The sequence below is a fragment of the Cuculus canorus genome, chromosome 19 (genome assembly GCF_017976375.1).
Source record: "Cuculus canorus isolate bCucCan1 chromosome 19, bCucCan1.pri, whole genome shotgun sequence".
Taxonomy (NCBI): Eukaryota; Metazoa; Chordata; class Aves; order Cuculiformes; family Cuculidae; genus Cuculus; species Cuculus canorus.
Genome location: NC_071419.1, coordinates 5,259,791 through 5,278,211, shown reverse-complemented (window position 1 = coordinate 5,278,211; position 18,421 = coordinate 5,259,791). Strand labels below are relative to the sequence as shown.

Here is an 18,421-nt window from a genome sequence, read left to right as displayed (position 1 = left end):
GTAGTCCTAAACATTACAAACTTAGCTACCAGTGTTTCAGTGGGAAACCCAGTGGTAAATTCCAGTGTGGGATAAGATAGTGCTTTTACATCACAGGAATCAGTGTGCATAGCTTCTTGTTATTAGACTTACTCTTTTAAAGCAAGGACTATGTTGACCTTCTTCTCTTGTGTTCTCACACTTAAGCTCACCTCTTTGAGCACTGGAATGGCCCTGTGAGAAGTGTGTTCATGCAGTTCTTTTCATTCCGTTTATGGATTTTAAATCCCACAAACTGCTTCTGACTAAAGAGGAAGGGGTTTAAATCTTGTACCTTAGTGTATCTGCTCACCAAGTATCTACAGTTCTGGCAGTTGTGCATGTTTTACTTTTTACTTTCCTGTGGCTAAATAATCCATTTGATGGCATTTCCTTGGTTTTCTTTCATTAAAAGGCAGATCGGGAGCGGCGCAGAGAAATTTCCTTACTAGATGACATTTCATCGCAATGTCCGATCGTTTGGGGCAAATAACCAAGGGAAAGGATGGGAAAAGCAAGTACTCGACTCTCAGCCTGTTTGATAAGTATAAAGGAAAGTCAATAGAAGCTATCAGAACCACAGGTAAGGAACACTTTCGGAAAGCTCCTTTTGGTGTCTTCCAAGAGTGTTGTTGCAGAGCTAATTCAGATTGTTGGCCCTGTGGGTAGAATGCCCAGTGGAAAGCAGCTGGGTTGCGGAGCTGTATGTGCTGGTGTCTAAGCCTGTGTTTCATTAGGACTTTAAGGAAAACGTCTGCATTTCTTTGTGCTGCTGTTATTGTAGAGATGTGAAAGAATTATGGCAAAACAGCTGGGGGACTGCTGGCCCTTCTGTTTAGCCAGTGTCCTTGCTGCAGAGTGGTCAGGTTGCAGACTTGAGTGAAAGCTTTACCAGGCCATTAGGGTCTACCAAGATGGACACTTAAGGTGACTGAAGTGCCTTAAGGTGGTCAGACCTTGTGTGAGGTGAGAGTCGAGAACTGAATGCCTCTGAGGAAGAACATGAGTCAGTTTTGCAGAGGAGATATGACCAAAAGTGGATCGTGGGGTCAAAAAAATTTGAAACACTGCCTGGGCTAGCTCTGGATTTGGTGTGGGAGTAGAAAACCAAAGAAAATACTGTCTGAATGTGATCTAGTGAGTAGAGCTGGGAAATCTAGACCTTGGGACTCCTGGGTTAGATTGGTGGTCTGTCTGCTAAGACCTGGGCTTGGATGGCCATTTCCCCAAGCTGTGAAAGGACCATGCTGCCTTTCCTTGGTGAAGTGAAAGAGGAGCATCTGGACGGGTAGCTAGAAGACTCACTGGGCGTTTTCTGTTGGGGGAATTATTTCTCTCTCCCTCCTGACTGTTGTAGGAGGCTCCTGTTAGCCAGCTGCTACAACAGACGACTGCTTCGCTGTGGTCCGGTGGGAAATGACCTGTGTGTTGGCATAACAGCAGTGCTGCTGCTGGCCGTACAGTTCTGTTGGGACTGCACCCAGCTACAGTATGCTAATTGAGGTTTCTTATCTAGTAGGATGTAGCCCTCTCTGACCTGATGTTGTTCCTTTTTCACTAGTTATTCCTAGACATGGCTTACAGAGTCTTGGGAAAGTTGCTACTGCCCGGCGCATGCCACCTCCTGCAAACTTGCCTAGCTTGAAGTCTGAGAACAAAGGAAACGACCCCAACATCATTATAGTACCCAAGGACGGTACAGGATGGGCAAACAAGCAGGATCAGCCAGACCAAAAGAGGTATGCAGAAAAACTCTGCTAAGTTTTGTCAGGCAAGCAGCAGCAGTTGCACAGCAAGCAGCACAGTCCAACACACTGCTGTGCTGTGTGTTGAACCTTAGTAATCAATTCTCTGTTTTTCATGCCAGTTTAGAGCCAATGTTAGCTTGACCTTTTAGCAACAGCTGTATTGCCAGAGTTGTTTTTTTGTCCTCTTGCCTGCATTCCCCTTTGATCTCACCTCTGCTATCTCTTTTCAGTTCCAGTGCGACGGCTGCACAGCTGCAGGAGTTGCTGCCGCAGCAGGGTTTGCAGAAATCTGTCTCCAATTTACAGAAGCCGACACAGTCAATCAGTCAGGAGGTAGGTGCCAGCGGTCTCTGAGACTGCCACCCTGTTTCCCAGACAGCTTGAGGGTTTTCTTTAATTGTCTGTGTGGCCTTGTGCAAGTAAGAATCAGGAGATGGCAATTCACAGAACAGCTCCTCTATAACCAGTTCTTGTAGAATTGGCTGTCTTGGCTCCAAGTTGCTGTGTCCCAGGAATGCTGTGCTGCAGTTTGAGTATAATTCTGTGCATGTTACTGCTGCACCTTTTAAGAGTGTGCAGAAAATTTCAATCTAGAAAGAATGGCTGGAATGCAGGATGGCTCGTTAGCACTTGCAAACTATTTAACTTTGGGTCTAATTCAAGTGTCAGGTGACAATAGATCCAGCTCTTGCTCCCAAGCTGGTGAGATTTAGCACTTGCAAACTATTTAACTTTGGGTCTAATTCAAGTGACTAGGTGACAATAGATCCAGCTCTTTCTCCCAGGCTGATGAGACTTGATAAGCGTCAGGATCTGAAAAAGCTACTGGCAAGTAAAAAAAGCTTTCCCAGAGAGTGCAAGGACCTGACCCCTCTGTGCTGCATATTTCACACTTCCAGTTAGAAAAAATTCCCAGCCCTTGAGGATCAGGGAAATTGGCACAGGGGTTGTGGTTTAAAGGGAAGAGTGGTTGACGCATGAGAAAGTAGTGTGGCCTTCACGCTGGGATGCAGCATGGAACAAATGTTGAGAATTAAGAGGGACCATCTGCGAAAATGCAACCAAATGAAGGGAGAGCTTGATTAGAGGGAGGAAAGCAAGAGGAATGGTTTGAGGAAACAGTTGAAGATGAGTGGAGAACTGAGAGTTAGGGCAGAGAAGTGGATTTCTGCTGTAGCATCAGAGCACACTGGAGTGGGGAGTAGCTGACTTTGGCCCCACCAAGAAGCTGGGGAGATTTGCAGTATCCAGTGACATCTGGGTGATCTGGAGGTCTAAAGTGTGGCAGGTGCCAGCCAGGAAATTAGGCATAGTCATGGGGCCTCACTGATCTGTGGACACGGGGGATTTTTTGTTTTGTTTTGTTTTCAGAGTACAAATTCAGTGCCAGGTGGACCAAAGTCATGGGCACAGCTGAATGGAAAGCCAGCAGGACAAGAAGGTGGTGAGTATGATAAAAAGAAATGGAGCAGGGTGTGTGCCTGCTTCTCCTGGATATGCATGAGATGGGGTGGACTCTGTTTCTTCCTGCCCTCCCTGTCTAGACTGGTGTGGAATGGAACACAGCTGTCTTGGTTGTAGCACAATGAGGCCATATGAGTCTTGTTTTCAATCTGTTTAGTGTTTTGACTGGAATGATACAAATCCTTCTGTTCAGGTCTGCCAGTGCAAGACACAGCTTGAACAGAACAGGTCCCATTGATGACTTGAACCAGAATGGTTCATGCCATTCATGCACTTGGGAAGCAGCAGAGTTCTAGGAGGTGAAGGTTTTGAAGGAGAAGGGTAACATTTGCCCCCTTATAAGCATCTTTCATCAGCCCAGAGCAATGTGTAATAAGCGTACAGAAAACAGAGTGGAAAAGGGGAGAGATTGGTTTGGGACAAAAGGAGGAGAAGCGACATTGGAGACTGGAATGTAGACATCCCTGTGGCTAGTAGCATGAGGAGCTTCACCTAATTAGGTGGTCAAAAGTGAGGCTGTAATGATAATTCTCAGAGGGAGGCTGTACACAATGTCCTTGGACCAAGGGTATTACAGTGCCAGTGGGTGGAAGTGGCATTGAAGCTGTTGCAGCATGCACTTCCTTACGCCTTGGCTGAGGCCTTTCTATTAAGTTTCCCTGAGTAACCATCCTGCTAATGGCTTCTGCTTGACTGAAGCAGTGTTAACGTAAATTGGAAGTTCACTTGTCTTCAGATGCATTCATTTCCTCACAGGAGGCGGTTTCCAACTGCACTGAGTACTACCACTGAAACTGTATTGAGAATAACAGCTCAGTTCTGTTCTAATGTGAACAGACCTGGAACCATTCAGTTGAGTGAAATTGCAGAGATTTTAAAGAGCTGAGACAGCTGCAGATTGCAGAAATGGAGGGGGCAAGCTTATCCTAAGTTAAATTAGTCTCTTAATGAAAGGGTATTTCTCAAAGGCTAAATATTAAAGCAGAGATTTGTGGTTGCCCAAGGTTTGTTGCCAGTGCAAAGACTGTGATTGTTCGGTTAATTGGTATTGTTTTGAGACTGTTGCTGTGTGGACCTCCTGTGCAGTCGTTTTGAGATCTGATCAACTAACGATGTTCTTAAAAATCTTTTGAAAACTCATTCTAGGTCACACTTACCAATATAGAGTTCTAAACCCAAGAAAAGAGTTGCATATGTGGCTAAGAGCAGCTTAATTAGAAGGTAATTGAATCACTGAAGAATCAGAAATCTGGCTGAAAGGACTTCTTAGGCCATCGTCATCCTTGCATCTCTTCTCCAGTGGCACTGAACGATTGCTTTGCCTTCTAAGATAATACAGCAGTTTCTAGTATTATTGACAAAGAGGGGAGTCTTTTGCTTTTTGCTCTCTTAAGTATTACTGCTGTAAAATCTTGGGGGAGGGGCTTGTCGTGAAGAAATGTAGTCTAATAAATTAATTAGAAACTGCTCCATGCTTATGTCTTCTGTATAAAGGGCATTTTTGGGAAAAAAAAAGTTGCACCAAACTTTTATCAGTATGATGCTACTTAGGGTTAGAGTGCAAATTGCTAATGCCTGCACATGAACAGGCGTTGTGCAGCCTTACATTCAGCCTTACCTTTCAGTTGGAAGTTCTCCCTGAAAGAGGCTTTGTTAATATTCTCATTGCTGTTCTAGTTCAGTAGGATAATGCGCTAGAAATTGGAACTTTAGACACGTTTCAGATACATTTGGTGTATTTGAGAAATATCCTTCTTGTGTATCCTTACCTGTCCAACGGTTGAAGATACTACATTCAGCAGAGGCAGCGCCTTCCCTGGAAAACTTCAGATAGGTCTTGTGCAGTGTGCAAGTTCCAGAAAGTGAGGATGATTTAAAGAAGCCAATCCTCTTGACTCCTTAGGGCAAGGAAGGGTAAGGATAGCTGAGACTTTCTTGTCAGATCTTCAGTACTCGTTGTGGATATTTCTAACATGATAATTCTGATAGGTCATTTTTAAAACGAGCATTAGCCAAGTAACATCAAGAAACGTTTCTCAAAAAAGCAGGTTTGTTTTTTAATGTTTAATAGTGCAATAATGCTGACCATTTCCTTTTATTCAATGTTATCTTGACAACAGATTTAGGAGAATTGCTGTGTTTTGTTTTCCAGTCAGTGGCAGATCTTTAGAACGGATAGAAAGCTGTCATTCTAGGGTGGCTGATGATTTGGCAGTATAATTTCCCGGTGACAAGAAATGAACTTGGCCTGATCTGGCCAGTGACCTGCATCTTAAAAGTGCTGCAGTAGGGAGGAGAATGGGGTGTAGCATAAGTTGCTTGATCCTTATCTGTGATCTTTCACTGAGTATATTGCTAGAAATCTTAACAATACTCTTCCCTGGTAGAGTGCGATCTGAGCGGGAGGAGTCGGAATAGAAACATCAAATACTTGATAAGCAGGGTATCCTCTATAAGCGATCTTGCAGATTTATATCTGTGCCTCAGTCTGAATTTTGTAGTTTACAAAAATAATTGGAAGCTGAGAAAGTTCGCACTGACTTTGTTCAGCATGAGAATTGAAATGCAGATCCCAAGTTAAGAGTGTGGGAGTGCTGGGTGAGGAAATGTGTTGCTGTGTTGGTGACGGTGTCTGAGAGTGTTTTGGATGTGAGCTGAGGCGCTGGTACGATAGTAATTTGGATTTAAATATGCTGGAGGCCCATATTCTCAGGAAATGTGTTTTCAGGCTGAGCTCATTAGGGAATTGAAAGAGTAGAAAGATCTTCCCTGACTCCCACACTTATTTGTCCGACAGGTTCAAGGGCCTCAAGCCGACTGTTATCCTTCTCTCCCGAGGAATTTCCGACGCTGAAAGCAGCTGGCGAGCAGGACAAGGTTGGCAAAGAAAAGGGCGCCTTAGATCCGTCGTATGGGCCAGGACCAAGCCTCCGCCCCCAGAGTAAGTGAGCGATGGTGTCTCTCTGTCATATCTCAGCCTATAACCCATAGGCTGTGTATCTTTTTGTGTGCTCACATGTATCAAGTGGCTTAGGAAACGACAGTGGATTTGCACGTCCTTGCTAGTTCTGTGGTCCAGACAGCCAAGTATGGACTGTTGTCTGTCTACTTCATTGATTCATAAAAATTGCCGTGTGAAGTTGTGAGGCAGTCCCACTCCCTGTGGACTAAGGGAGAGCCACAAGTGAAATGAGGGGGTGCTGTGATTGGCTTCTCTTTGAATGCATGACGTAATTTGCCTTAATTCTGCAGAATGACTGTGGAAACAGGGAGCAGAGTTGGTGGAATTAAGGCTTATTGACAAATAACTGCTGTGCCAGTGGTGTCCTTACTTAGTAATGGCTGATGGCACTGATCTCTTAGGAAAATAAGTGGGTTTGGAAATTTTACTTGGTCCCTGATGTTTTTCTACACACTCAGTGGAATTAGGACTTGACCAGAGTATTTCTGCTTCGAGATTTTTTGGCAGAGTGACTGTCTGCATTTACAGATATTAACAGAATTATTACCTCCTTTTTTTATAGATGTCACCAGTTGGAGGGAGGGCGGTGGGAGGAACATCACCTCTGCCACATCTCTGACCGCCTCCCCTGCTGAGCTGGGCAGCAAGACCTCCAGCACCGGAGACGGAGCCCCCTCCTCAGTGAGTGCCAGTGATCCGAAGGAGCCGTCTCTCCGCCCAACTCAACCTATCCGCAAAGGGGCTTCGCAGTTCATGGGAAATGTCTACCAACCACCTACATACCATGACATGCTACCTGCTTTCGTAAGTTGCCCTTTCTCCACTGCTGGGTGATGTCCTTGCTGCTTAGAATATGTGTGGGTTGAAGTCATCAGCTGTTTTCAGGACTCTCGGCTGGTTCCCAGGGCTTGCTCAAGAATCCTTCTCTTGATCTATTTTTAGTTTTCCCTGTTCTGCATTATCCTTTTGTGCTACAATACTGTAGCACAGCCTTGCCCAGCCCAAGGAAAAGTTGCTGCTTTCCCTCTAGAGCTGGAGAGGGGAACTATTTGCTGCTGGCCTATCAGGCAGCCAGACATGAAATGTTTGTTTTCCCTTTGCATGGATGCAGCTACTGTGCTTGTGTGGTAACCTAATCTGGATAAATCTTCCTGTGGCAAGGAGAAAAACCAGCTTCTTCTGCTTTGCTTTGTTCCAGATGTGTCCGCAACAGCCGTCTGAGACCCCTGCATCGCTGGACCGAGGGTCTTTACCCGTTCCTCAGCTTCGGCTTGAGCCGCGGGTACCTTTCAGACAATACCAGATGAATGATCAAGATGGGTAAGGCTGCCATGGCTGTTCCACTTGAGAGGCACGCTTAGAGTGTGACATGAACCTTAAACTATGCAAGAATTTGGGCCAAGGATCCAATTGCGTGGCTGAGGCTGCTGGCAGCCACAGAGGAAAACTGATTTTTACCCAAAAAAAGCAGGGTTTTCCTCCAGTTACAGCAGCATCTGTAAGCACACTGTGTCTGAAGAGTGAGTGGACGTGAGTTGTATGTGACCCTGGACTGAAAGGGCTGCAGCTGTGATCTGTAAGCCCTGGGAAGTGGGTACCAGGTAGGCAAGGGAAATAAACTTTGCTGGACAGAGAGAGAAACTTGGAGCCCTTGTATATACAAGTGCATGGTAGAAGAGGACTGATTTTATGGTTACAAACTCAGCTCCACATTCTTTTCTTTGTTTTTTGCTGTTTCTAACCATTTTTTTGCATTTCCCTGTAGAAAAGAGAACAGACTTAACCTGTCTCGCCCAACACGTCCAGTTCGACAGCAGCTAGAGAGACCACCTCGGCCCACCATTATCAATGCAGAGAATCTAAAGGGGCTGGATGAACTAGACACCGATGCAGATGACGGATGGGCAGGTATGGTGCTTCTCCATTCCCTAGCTTCAGGCAACAACTGAGGAGGTGAAGCAAGGGAGTTAACTTCTCCCTGAAGTGTGAAATAGCCAAGATATTCTGGTGGCTCCGTTTCACTGTCACAAGAAGGAAGGAGAGGAAGCAAAAGGGTGGTCTGTGTAGTTGTGAAACTGCTGTTGGTGTAAATGATGACACAATGGATCCTTCTGATCCTTCCATCACACTACGCTCAAGGAAATGGATCTGAGGACTCCTAAAAGCTGAAAACACCAAACAGCAGGAGGGTGGCAGTATGGCTGCTGGGAAGAAGAGTTAGTCCTGCCTTTTCAATTATGGTATTCCGTATCCTGTTGCACACAGTCTAGCTTGGTGGCAGTTACCTCATTTGCAGAACCCTGTTCTCACACTGCTTGCTGCTTCTTTTCTGGGACTGGTCCAGCTACTCAGGAATGTGGGTCCACACTGCTCCCAGGATTTCCAGTACCTGTGGTGAACATTCAGATTTCCCATTAGTTTACGCTAAGCCTGATTTAGTGCCAGAGAGGGCATAAGCTTTATCAGGACAAGGGACTTGTTTCTTTCCTCTCATATATCCATTTTCCAATCCTACCTTTGTAGGCATTCATGATGAAGTGGATTACTCTGAGAAATTAAAGTTTAGTGAAGATGAGGAAGAGGAAGAAACTCTTAAAGATGGACGACAGAAGTGGTAAGAAGTGACTGTATTCAAACCTACAGTTGTTTGAATAAAACTAAACACCACCATGATCTTTTTAAAACTTGTTCTAAATGTTAAGGCTTGCTCCCTGTGATTCATCCTTGACTGTGGATTCTACTGGGCATTGTTTGAGTGGGCCTTGTGGATGCGCACGGGTCTTGAACCTGAGTGCCAGGATGCCAGGCTTTTTTCCTCCTCTCCTTTGTGTCTCTCACCTCTATCCTGCTGCATAACAGTGATGTTAATCCTTATGCATCTTAGGAAGAAAAGTGTGTTGCTTGTTTTGGTGGGTTTTTTGGATCTTTTCTTTCTGTTGCTGTCAGTTGCCTTTGCCAGTTGATAGGACTGCAGGTGTTTTTTTGAGGCAAATAGCAAATGTAATAGCAAAGTTGTTTATGTGACAGGAACAGCTGGGATCCCAGAAGGCAGCGACAGTTGTCCCTGAGCTCCGCAGACAGTGCAGATGTCAAACACGCCTCAGAGGAAGGAAAAACTTGGAGTGACTCAGTTGGCTTGTCCCGGCCTGTCCGGAAAGTGCAGGATTCACAGCAGCCTCCAAGGAAGCTGAATGGCTGGAGCTCTGCATCTGAATACCAGGTACGTTGAACTCAAGTGAGTGGGCTTGTGCTGCTGGATGCAATGCATTATTGTCCTCAAGAGGCTAGTTTTACATTTTATTGAAAACAGGATGCTGATGAGTGTCTTGATCCTTTGTTTATATCCAGCAGGGGAGAAATCTATCTGTGTAGCACTCCTGCTGGATAAGACAAATGGAAACTGGTGCAGAGCAGTGGGGTTGTCAGACAGTGAAAAAGTGTAGCTACTGAACTACATAGCAATAACTCCCCACCAAAAAGGATGGGAATAGAGGAGAGGGAGCCAGGAAGGTATTTTCTCAGCATGGGATGTAAAGCTTAAGATAAAGATGTTTGGGCCATGCTGACCAAGGAATGCTTTCCCCTTGGCAGAAGCCGACACAGGGAAGTGTTCTCAGACAGCAGTCCGTGGAGGATAAAGAAGAAAAGGTGCCACTGAGACAGAAATTTGTGCACTCTGAGATCTCGGAGGCTGTTGAAAGAGCCAGGAGGCGACGGGAGGAGGAGGAGCGGCGAGCCAGGGAGGAGCGTCTGGCAGCCTGTGCTGCAAAGCTGAAGCAACTTGATCAGAAATGCAAACTGGCTCAGAAAAATGGGGAGACCCAGAAACACACAGAGAATGAAGACGTGCGACCCCCAAGCACAGAGAAGAATGCTGTGCAAGAGAACGGTCATGCTTTCCAGAGAGGTAAAGAAACGTTGCTTGCCTCACCTTGTAAGAATGCTTTTTTTTGTTATTGTGCTGCTCTCTTACCTGATGTGTGTGGGAGTTCCTGGGAAGGAGCATTTAGGGTGGTGCTTGAGTGGCACTTGGGAGATCAGTTGCTTCACATATTCTGCAGAATATTTTGGATTGATGATGAAGGTGATTTTTTATTAAAAAAAAAATCCTATTAAAACAAACTACAAACTTTTTTGGTTGCCTTTATCTACGCTCAGTCAGCTGTGCTAGCAGTGACCTTGTCGCATGACTGGATGGTGATATTAGGAAAGTGCTCATGGGTCACAGGTCAGAAAATCTGTTATTGGTAAGCGCTGGCAGGTTTAAGAAGTGACAGGCGAAATGGACTTCTTGCTCCGAGTGCTTAAGCAGAAGACTAGTGGCAGGGGCAGATCTTGGAATTGATCACTAAACCAAAGTGGACAAAGCCCTCTGCAGCAGTCAGTGCAAGTCAGGGAGATTGCCTGTGAGGTGCTTTATATAGCTGGAAAGAAGTTCAGCCACATAAGGCAGTCAGGACATGCCCACACCCATGGATATCACGGTGTTGCAGTGGACTCACAGAGCTCTTGAAGGCTTATTTTCTTCTCTGCAGCAGCCCCTGAGTTTCACACCCCAGATGTCTCTGTTGGCTATCTGGAAGAGGAGACTCCTGTCCCAGCGGCAGCAGCCCAGACAGGCAGTGAGGAGGAGCTCAGAGAAGCTCCCTCCCCAGCACAAGAATTCAACAAATACCAGAAGTCTCTTCCCCCACGATTCCAGAGGCAGCAGCAGCAACAGCAGCAGGTAATAGCTGAAACACTGCCAACCCTCTTCCTTTGGACCCCCCAAACCGTTGTGTTTGCTTGGTTCTCAACACAGTCAGCATGAACTAACCAACCATCTTCAGGATGGCAGGTGATAAATGTGTTTAACCTTGGCTTTTTTCAGTACTTCTGGTCACAGGTGTATCCTGCGTGATGTGTAAAAGGGCTCCATGTAGGTTACGTGAATTTTCCATCTGCCTTGCGGTGCCACAGCTGTTGTGGTCGGGGATTTCTGTGTCTGGGGAGAGGCATGGGCAGGCCTGGTTTGTTGGAAATCTCTTAGAACTATGTGTTTTGTAGCAGAGCTCTGGTTTGCAAATGTGTTTATGCGGGAGAGGCTGGGGATGTTCCCCTTCCCGTGTCCAAAGTCAGAAGAAAAGCAGTGACTACCTTGGTACTTGATGTAGGCCTGATCCAGTGTAGTGTCTAATGCCTTTGGCTGGCCATGAAGCTGGTGAACATCTGTTCTTACTCCCTGGCACAAGATGAGAGCAAGGAAGACCTTTGGGGATCACCTGCTTCCGTTTCCTTTGCGCTTGCTGTGCCCTTACCCTGTTGGGTTTGGATGGCCACTTGCTTGCGAAGGGCAAACAGTGTTTAGGTTGGCAGGTGGTTGGACTCCACTTTGAGCCGAACATGTGAGCTGTGGAGTGGCACAGTTCTCATTCTACCTCCTGCCTTTGTCAAGAGGTGAGTCGTCATTTAATCTCCTGTCACCTTCTACCTACCCTGTTTTTTTTCTGTGAGGCTCTTTGAAGTTATAATTTTCATTGCACCATAAATATGTTTTATCTTATTTGTTTAATTGAAAAAATCTCTTCTGGGGTTCTGGGCAACCAGCTTGAACCACTTTATGCCCTATGTCTTGCCCGGCCTTCCAGCTGTATGTATGTGTTCAGCTCGATCCTTCTTAGGGCAGCAGAGTCAAATTTGTCAAGGAACAGAATATCCAGGCTTGAGGTAATGCCAAGTTAATTGCCGTTCTTCACAGAATAACCACTTGAAATGTGATATGATCAATGCTGCTGCAAACCTCAGTGAAGAGCTCACATTTGACTTTTGCTTGGAAGCTCAGTAATTGCTCTTTTATGGATGTTCCCCTGTGCTTGTTACTGGGCAGTTGACATTTTCATGATTCAGATGAACAGCAGCAAGTGCTGCTGATGTTACTCTTTAAAAGAGATGCTCTTAAACTAAAAATAATTGGATATCTTTGCTGTCATGCTAATAATACCACAGGTTATTGCAATGGAAGAACATGAAATTTTCACTTTTATTTTCTCTTATCCTCAGTGTCATTAGGATATATGAGGCAGTTTGTGTCTTGGCTGGCTGGTATTGCCGTTTAGTGGCAGTGGTTCCATGAAAAGAACAAAACGAAAAATAGTGTTGGTGTCATTAATGGAATATTTTCTCCAAGGTACTGGAACACTAGATAACTTGGATATAATCTTTGCATTTATTTAAGTTTCTCTCTTGCCATAATGATGTGTCAGGATCAGATTTAAAGGTTTCTTTCTCGCTCTGCATTAGGGGATTGGCTTTTTTTATGAACAGTCACAGTGTTTGAGGCTGTTGTAAGCTTAGCAGGAGAAGATGGTGGAAAGTTTGATAAGCAAATAGATGTATTCCATGTTACTTGGAGCTTTTTGCCTTCTGAAAGCTTTCTTTGGTACACAAAGCTCCCTTCAAATATAGATTCTTTGTGGAGCTTTAGCAAAAGTTAAATATCAAATGAGATTAGCATCGTGATGGTCCTGATAAAGGAAGGTGGAACTGGCAATGTGGGAGATGGAACACAACCCGAAGGTGTTAGCCCATCTCTGGAGGACACACAGGAAACATTAAAAAGTATTAATAGCTCTCTTAATTGAGTTTAGTTTGTTCTTATCTAATCTGTTTGGCTAACATGAGTTGAACTGATACATATATGCACACTAAATAGCTTATAATTGCATTTCCTTCGAAGAGCAACATCTTCTAAAGCAGTTGGTTCTAGTTAGGAAATTGTGTTTGACAGGCAACTGTTCTGCATCTCACAGAAGTGTTGAGAAAAAGGAAACTCGAATCTTGAAGCTTGCATTTGGCACCCTGATCCCTTGCATTTGGCAACATAGAGTGGCCTGTAGTGTTGAGAGATTCTATCTGCAATGTATTCTGGCTGTTCTGGGTATTGGAAGAATAGCAACAGCTGCCACATTCTCACTAGTGAACTGCCCTTATCTTCTGTACCCTCCTATCTGATCTGATTTTGAGCCTCCAACACAGGGAATGGGTTTTCCTTTGGCTGGCTGGTTTGCAAATGTGATTCCTGGCACTGTGACCATTCATGTCGAACAGCCCATGCCTCTTCCCTGCAGGAGCAACTGTACAAGATGCAGCACTGGCAGCCACAGCAAGTCTATCCTCCCCCATCACATTCCCATCCCCAACGGACATTCTACCCACCACACCCTCAGATGCTTGGCTTTGATCCTCGCTGGATGATGATGCCCTCTTATATGGACCCTCGCATGGCCCAGAGCCGCACCCCCGTGGATTTCTACCCTTCAGCCCTTCACCCTTCAGGTAAGGTGTTTCCAGTCTTTCCTTTTATCATGGCTGTTGATTTGGTCCATGCCTGGGGAGCTGCTGTGCTTCACCCATCTTAGTTCTGTCCAGACTTGGCATCTTGGCTGGCTGTGATTGACCTTTTCTAGGGATGAGAAAGAGTCAGTTGCAGTGAGAGCTGGTGAGGGAACAGAGGAGATTGGAAGGGAGGATACTTGCCTTTTCATGCCCTGCACCGGGATATCTTCCCTAACAGTTTTGGACCCTTAGCACATCACCCCCTGGGAGAAGACGGATCAGTTTGGGAGCGACTGTAGTTGTGTGTAGTCTTAATAGACCTCCTTCAAGACGTGATGGAGAAATTCTGTAGTTCTGAAACTATATGCAACCTAGTACCTTGTTACTGATCTTCAGAGGTGTGAATATAAACATCAGGCTGTATAAATCATTCCCTTGAGTTTTTGTTTCATTTTCACACACCTGCTTGCTTCCAAGCCAGTGATAATGTGTAGTGTTCTGTGCCAGGCTCTGAAAGGTGTGTCACCTTGTGTATCACTCCGGGTGTCTATCCCAAGCACAGGTTCCCCCCTGCCAGAAAGGTTTCCCTGGCTGCAGTCACCTGCTGCCCCAGAAGGAAGGATTGGTCAAAGTAGTGGATTGTTAAGTTCTTCTTGGCAATGAGATTCTAGCGTTAATGGTATGATTTCTGTTGTGACCAGGAATTATGAAGCCTATGATTCAGCAGGACACCATCGGTGGGAGCAGCTGTCGGTCTGAAGATCAGAACTGTCAGGCAGGGCAAGTGGAAAGGAAAACTGTTCCCTTGGATTCTGTACCAGTGTGGGGCCAGGAGAGCTACACATCTCTGCAAAACAAAGGGTACTCCCTGTCCCACCAGAAACAGTCTGATGCTGTGGAGGGAGTGCATGCCAGGTGAGTGTGGAATTCCCCTGTCCTCATGTGCTGTGATGGGAGGTGCTGCCATAAGTCATTTCCTACTGAAAGGCAGGTGTAGAATTGACCCAAAAGATACCTCTGAACAGGCCAAGGTACTGATCTGATAACACCCCTGTACTGTTGAGTGTTTGTCATGGTGTCGCTTACAGACTGAGTCAGTCAGTTTTTCTGTCTGATGCCAGTCGACGCTCCCAAGCTTAGAGCCTGTTTGGTGGGAGGGAGGCACTTGTCACCTACATGGGTAGGTACAGAAAACAATGAGTCAAAAATTCTGATACTTTCCAGTTTGTCTCCTAATTCTTTGGGACTTTCTGAAACCAATTCCTTGTTTTCAGATGTCCACATATGTTGGAGGCCGAATCTGTCTTTATTTCTTAAGTTTGCTGCCCATCATAGGAACTGCTTTCTTTATCATCCATTCTTTTGACACAAACCAGGCCATACAGCCTGTGACTGCAGCAGATCTGCCCAGTGTTCAGGTGTTTATAGGCTCGTTGCCTTATGATTTAGAACAAACCCCAGTTCACTTCTTTGTTTCCACCTCTCATGCCCAGCCTGGGCCCTTGGAGATGCGCTGTGCTCTGCATTAGCGGACTTTTGTCTGTTGTTTGTTTCCTCCTCAGGAATGACAGTTACTCTGCTTCTGCTGGAAGGCTGGAGAGTCTGAGCATCCAGCGAGATCTCTTTGAGGAGAGAGGGGAGGAGTACTTGAATGGTTTTGACAAGAAAGCCCAAGCAGACTTTGACAGCTGCCTGTCTTCTCAGAGGATGGGCCAAGATCTCTTGTTTCAGCATCAGGAGACAGTGCAGGAAACCTGTCCTGCTGGCAACCGCCATGCAAACTTGAGATGTTCACCCCTAGAACCTGATTTTATCCAAGCGGAGAAGAAGCCTGAATATAATGGCTGGGATATCAGCCACCATAAGAAACCTGCAGAGACTGCAGTGGAAGTTGCCGAAGAAGCACCCAGGGATGAGCAAACATTCAGTGCTGACCCATGGAAGAAAGAAGGAGCTAACAACAAACAGCCCACGGAAGAATCAACAGAGTGGGCTCCAGACAACCGGAACGCCGGTGGTCAGCACCAGGAGCAGATGGGGAGGACACGCCGATCAGGCCCAATTAAAAAACCAGTCCTGAAAGCCCTAAAGGTGGAAGAGAAGGAGAAGGAGATGGAGAAGGTTAAACTGGAGGGAGAGGACACCTCACGCCCGCTGAAGGAGAAAGTGGCTGTTCAGAAAGTGGAAAATGAGTCAGATGATTCTGCAGCCTTACTGAACTCTACACGTTACCTGCTGGATGGCAAAGGTTCTTCCCAAGCCACACTTGCCCGAGAAGCCGAGAAATCCCAAGAGGAAGAGGAGGAAGAAGAGGAGGAAGAGAAGCCAGAAAGAACCTGGGAGAACAAACTACCTAGAGAGTCCAGTGATCTCCCTCCTACAAAAAGAAACAACTGGATCTTCATTGATGAGGAACAAGCCTTTGGTGGGAGAGGTCAAGGGCGTGGGCGAGGGAGAGGCTTCAGGGAGTTCACTTTCAGAGGCCGAGGCACTGTTGTGGGCAGCCGGGGAGTCTATAACAACCAGCGGAGCAGCCGAGGGCGAGGGCTTCGGGAGTTCAGCCAGCCAGAGGACTTCCCCAGAGGCAAGCCAAGGCGCCGGATTGCAAGTGAGACACACAGTGAAGGGTCAGAATACGAGGAGCTCCCCAAGCGTCGCCGGCAGAGGGGCTCAGAAAACAGCAATGAAGGCTCTTTGCTGGATAGGGAGGACAGTGATTTGAAAAAGGGAGATTTCAAAGAGTCCTGGAGGTCCAACAAAATCTATTCAGATGATCACACTAGTCTGGATCCTAAGATGAGGGCTCCGAGAGCTTTTGGGAGATCACTGCCGCCAAGACTGAGCAACTCTGGCTATGGGAGAAGGGGTTTCATGGGTAAGGAGCCCACCCAGTGGCAAGGCAGGAGTGGGGGAGGAGGGTGGCAGGAGTACAGCCACACTTCTCCATCCGACACTTTTGGGAGCAGGCAGCAGTCCGACAGGGACTACATTCAGGATTCTTATAAACATGTGGATTCCTTCTCCAGCCGTGTTTTTGATGAGAATCATCTGGATGACAAAAGGCACTTTTTCCAGGAGGATTACTCAGCGGATCAGGAGAACATAGAGAACAGGCCATTCAGGAGGCGGCGTCCTCCCCGCCAAGACAAGCCCCCACGATTCAGGCGCCTCAGGCAAGAGAGGGAATCGGTTGGCCAGTGGAACCCTGAGGAGGGAGGCCCCAACCTGCTGCCCAGCCAGTGGCCTGGAAGGCCCAAGCTGACCACCATGGAGAAGAGCAGCATCTCTGGCAGACGATCTCCTGAGCTGTCGTACCAGAACTCATCAGACCATGCCAACGAGGAGTGGGAGACAGCATCTGAAAGCAGTGACTTCAGCGAGCGGCGGGAGAGGCGAGATGGAGTTTCAGAGAATGAAGGCCAGCTGGAAAGTGGCCTCGGGAGTGGGAGCTTGGGAGAGAAGAGGGAGCTAGCAAAGCGGAGCTTCTCAAGCCAAAGGCCACTTGTTGACAGGCAGAGCCGCAAGGCCGAGCCAGCAGGGTTTGTCGAGCAGTCTGTCAGGACTGGTGTAGGAGCAGCTTCCAGATACGAGAGCCAGCAGAATGGGACACTGATAAAAAGCAAAAGGTAAAGTTGTGTTTTGATGTACAGATCTCTGTCATCTGATATGCAGGTATTGGAGGATTGCAGAAGGGCTGGACTGTGGGTGAAGAGCTGTTGGCTGCATTTCTTTCCATCTAGTGTACGTGGCTTCCAGAACCATTTATCCAACCTTACAACATCCAAGGGTTACATCATTGTGTGTTTTATAACCGACTGATGCCTTTGCTTCTGTGCTGGGAGTCCAGGTTTATGGAAGTCACTGAGGCACTGTGAGAATGGCACGTGCTGTTGCTCTGTACTTTAGTTTTGGGCTAAGGCAGCTATCTGCTCTCTGGAGTGCCTCTCACTAGAGACATGAAAGATAATGAAGGAAATCCTGTCCTTAAATCCAAACCTGTTGTGTCTTTGCTTTCCCATCATGGGTCCCCACTGGAATGTAGCAGAGCACAGAAGTGAGGGCTGGGTTTTCATGGGATGAGTTGCTGTGAGCTGTGCAGGCTGAGCATCACTAACCTGGATTCCCAGTAGCATGGTTGTGGCCTGAGCGCAGTGTGTGGCATCACCAGTCCTGGCTTTGCCTGAGCAAATATTTTCTTAGACCTTAGTGGAAAGCAGTAACGAATGGCAAGCAGCACTGTGTGTTTGTAGCCCGGTAAGAGGAGCTCTCCTGGAAGGAGGAATATCTTAAGATAACTCTGATGCTAGGGATTAAGTATTCCTTGCAAGTGTCTTGTGAAGATTGACACGATGCTGGGTTAGGTGGGCCTTGGTCCTAGGCCGGTTTGACAGCTCCCTTATTACCCTTTCCCTTGGAAAAAACGTCACATGCGGCTGTGTTGTATGGGGTTTAAAGCACTTGTATTAAAGCAAAGTTGTATTGGGTTTAGTAGGCAACTTGATCTTTCTTTTTTTTTCCTGTCCTCTTATGACTCATGTCCCAGAATTCCTGGATAAGGTAACTGATAATAGTTTATCTGGAAATAAGGGAGAGAAGAGCTGATGTCTGGAAAGATAGACATAGGTAGAAAGGGAAAGTAAGGGAAGAGGGAATCTTTCTCCAGACACACACACCTTTTACATGTCTCTTCTGAGCTGAATGCTGGAGAGTGAGCTATGTGGATGGTGGTCAAAAAAAAAATCCAGGACAAGCAAAATGGAAAGACTATTTTTTTCTGTGTTGTTGGCCTCCCTTCCCTTCTCTCACTTGGTGCTTGCCAAGAAATGCTTTATTTGCAAAGAGGACCAGAGGAGCTGTTGAAGCGGTGTCATAGGGAAGGCAGGAGATGTTACAGAAGCCCAGAGGTCTCCCCCTG

The 18,421-nt window shown here is 46.5% G+C and overlaps 1 protein-coding gene across 10 annotated transcripts in view; it reads left to right on the top strand.

The window, feature by feature from the left end:
• Positions 1-18,421, top strand: part of PRRC2B (proline rich coiled-coil 2B) — a 49,754-nt gene that overhangs the window by 14,139 nt on the left and 17,194 nt on the right. For 8 of the 10 annotated variants that reach the window (XR_008452980.1, XR_008452981.1, XM_054083947.1 and 5 more), the window contains exons 2-16: positions 434-601; positions 1,580-1,757; positions 1,997-2,099; positions 3,138-3,210; positions 6,028-6,171; positions 6,755-6,996; positions 7,391-7,512; positions 7,958-8,100; positions 8,716-8,806; positions 9,220-9,412; positions 9,784-10,099; positions 10,728-10,918; positions 13,299-13,506; positions 14,208-14,421; positions 15,069-17,132. Coding sequence is in view for 8 of the 10 variants with exons in the window: in XM_054083947.1 (XP_053939922.1) it covers positions 487-601; positions 1,580-1,757; positions 1,997-2,099; positions 3,138-3,210; positions 6,028-6,171; positions 6,755-6,996; positions 7,391-7,512; positions 7,958-8,100; positions 8,716-8,806; positions 9,220-9,412; positions 9,784-10,099; positions 10,728-10,918; positions 13,299-13,506; positions 14,208-14,421; positions 15,069-17,132 (4,397 nt within the window). In the remaining 2 variants the exon portion in view is untranslated. The remainder of the gene's footprint in view (positions 1-433; positions 602-1,579; positions 1,758-1,996; positions 2,100-3,137; positions 3,211-6,027; positions 6,172-6,754; positions 6,997-7,390; positions 7,513-7,957; positions 8,101-8,715; positions 8,807-9,219; positions 9,413-9,783; positions 10,100-10,727; positions 10,919-13,298; positions 13,507-14,207; positions 14,422-15,068; positions 17,133-18,421) is intronic. The other 2 variants (XM_054083948.1, XM_054083946.1) reach the window with 1 other exon arrangement.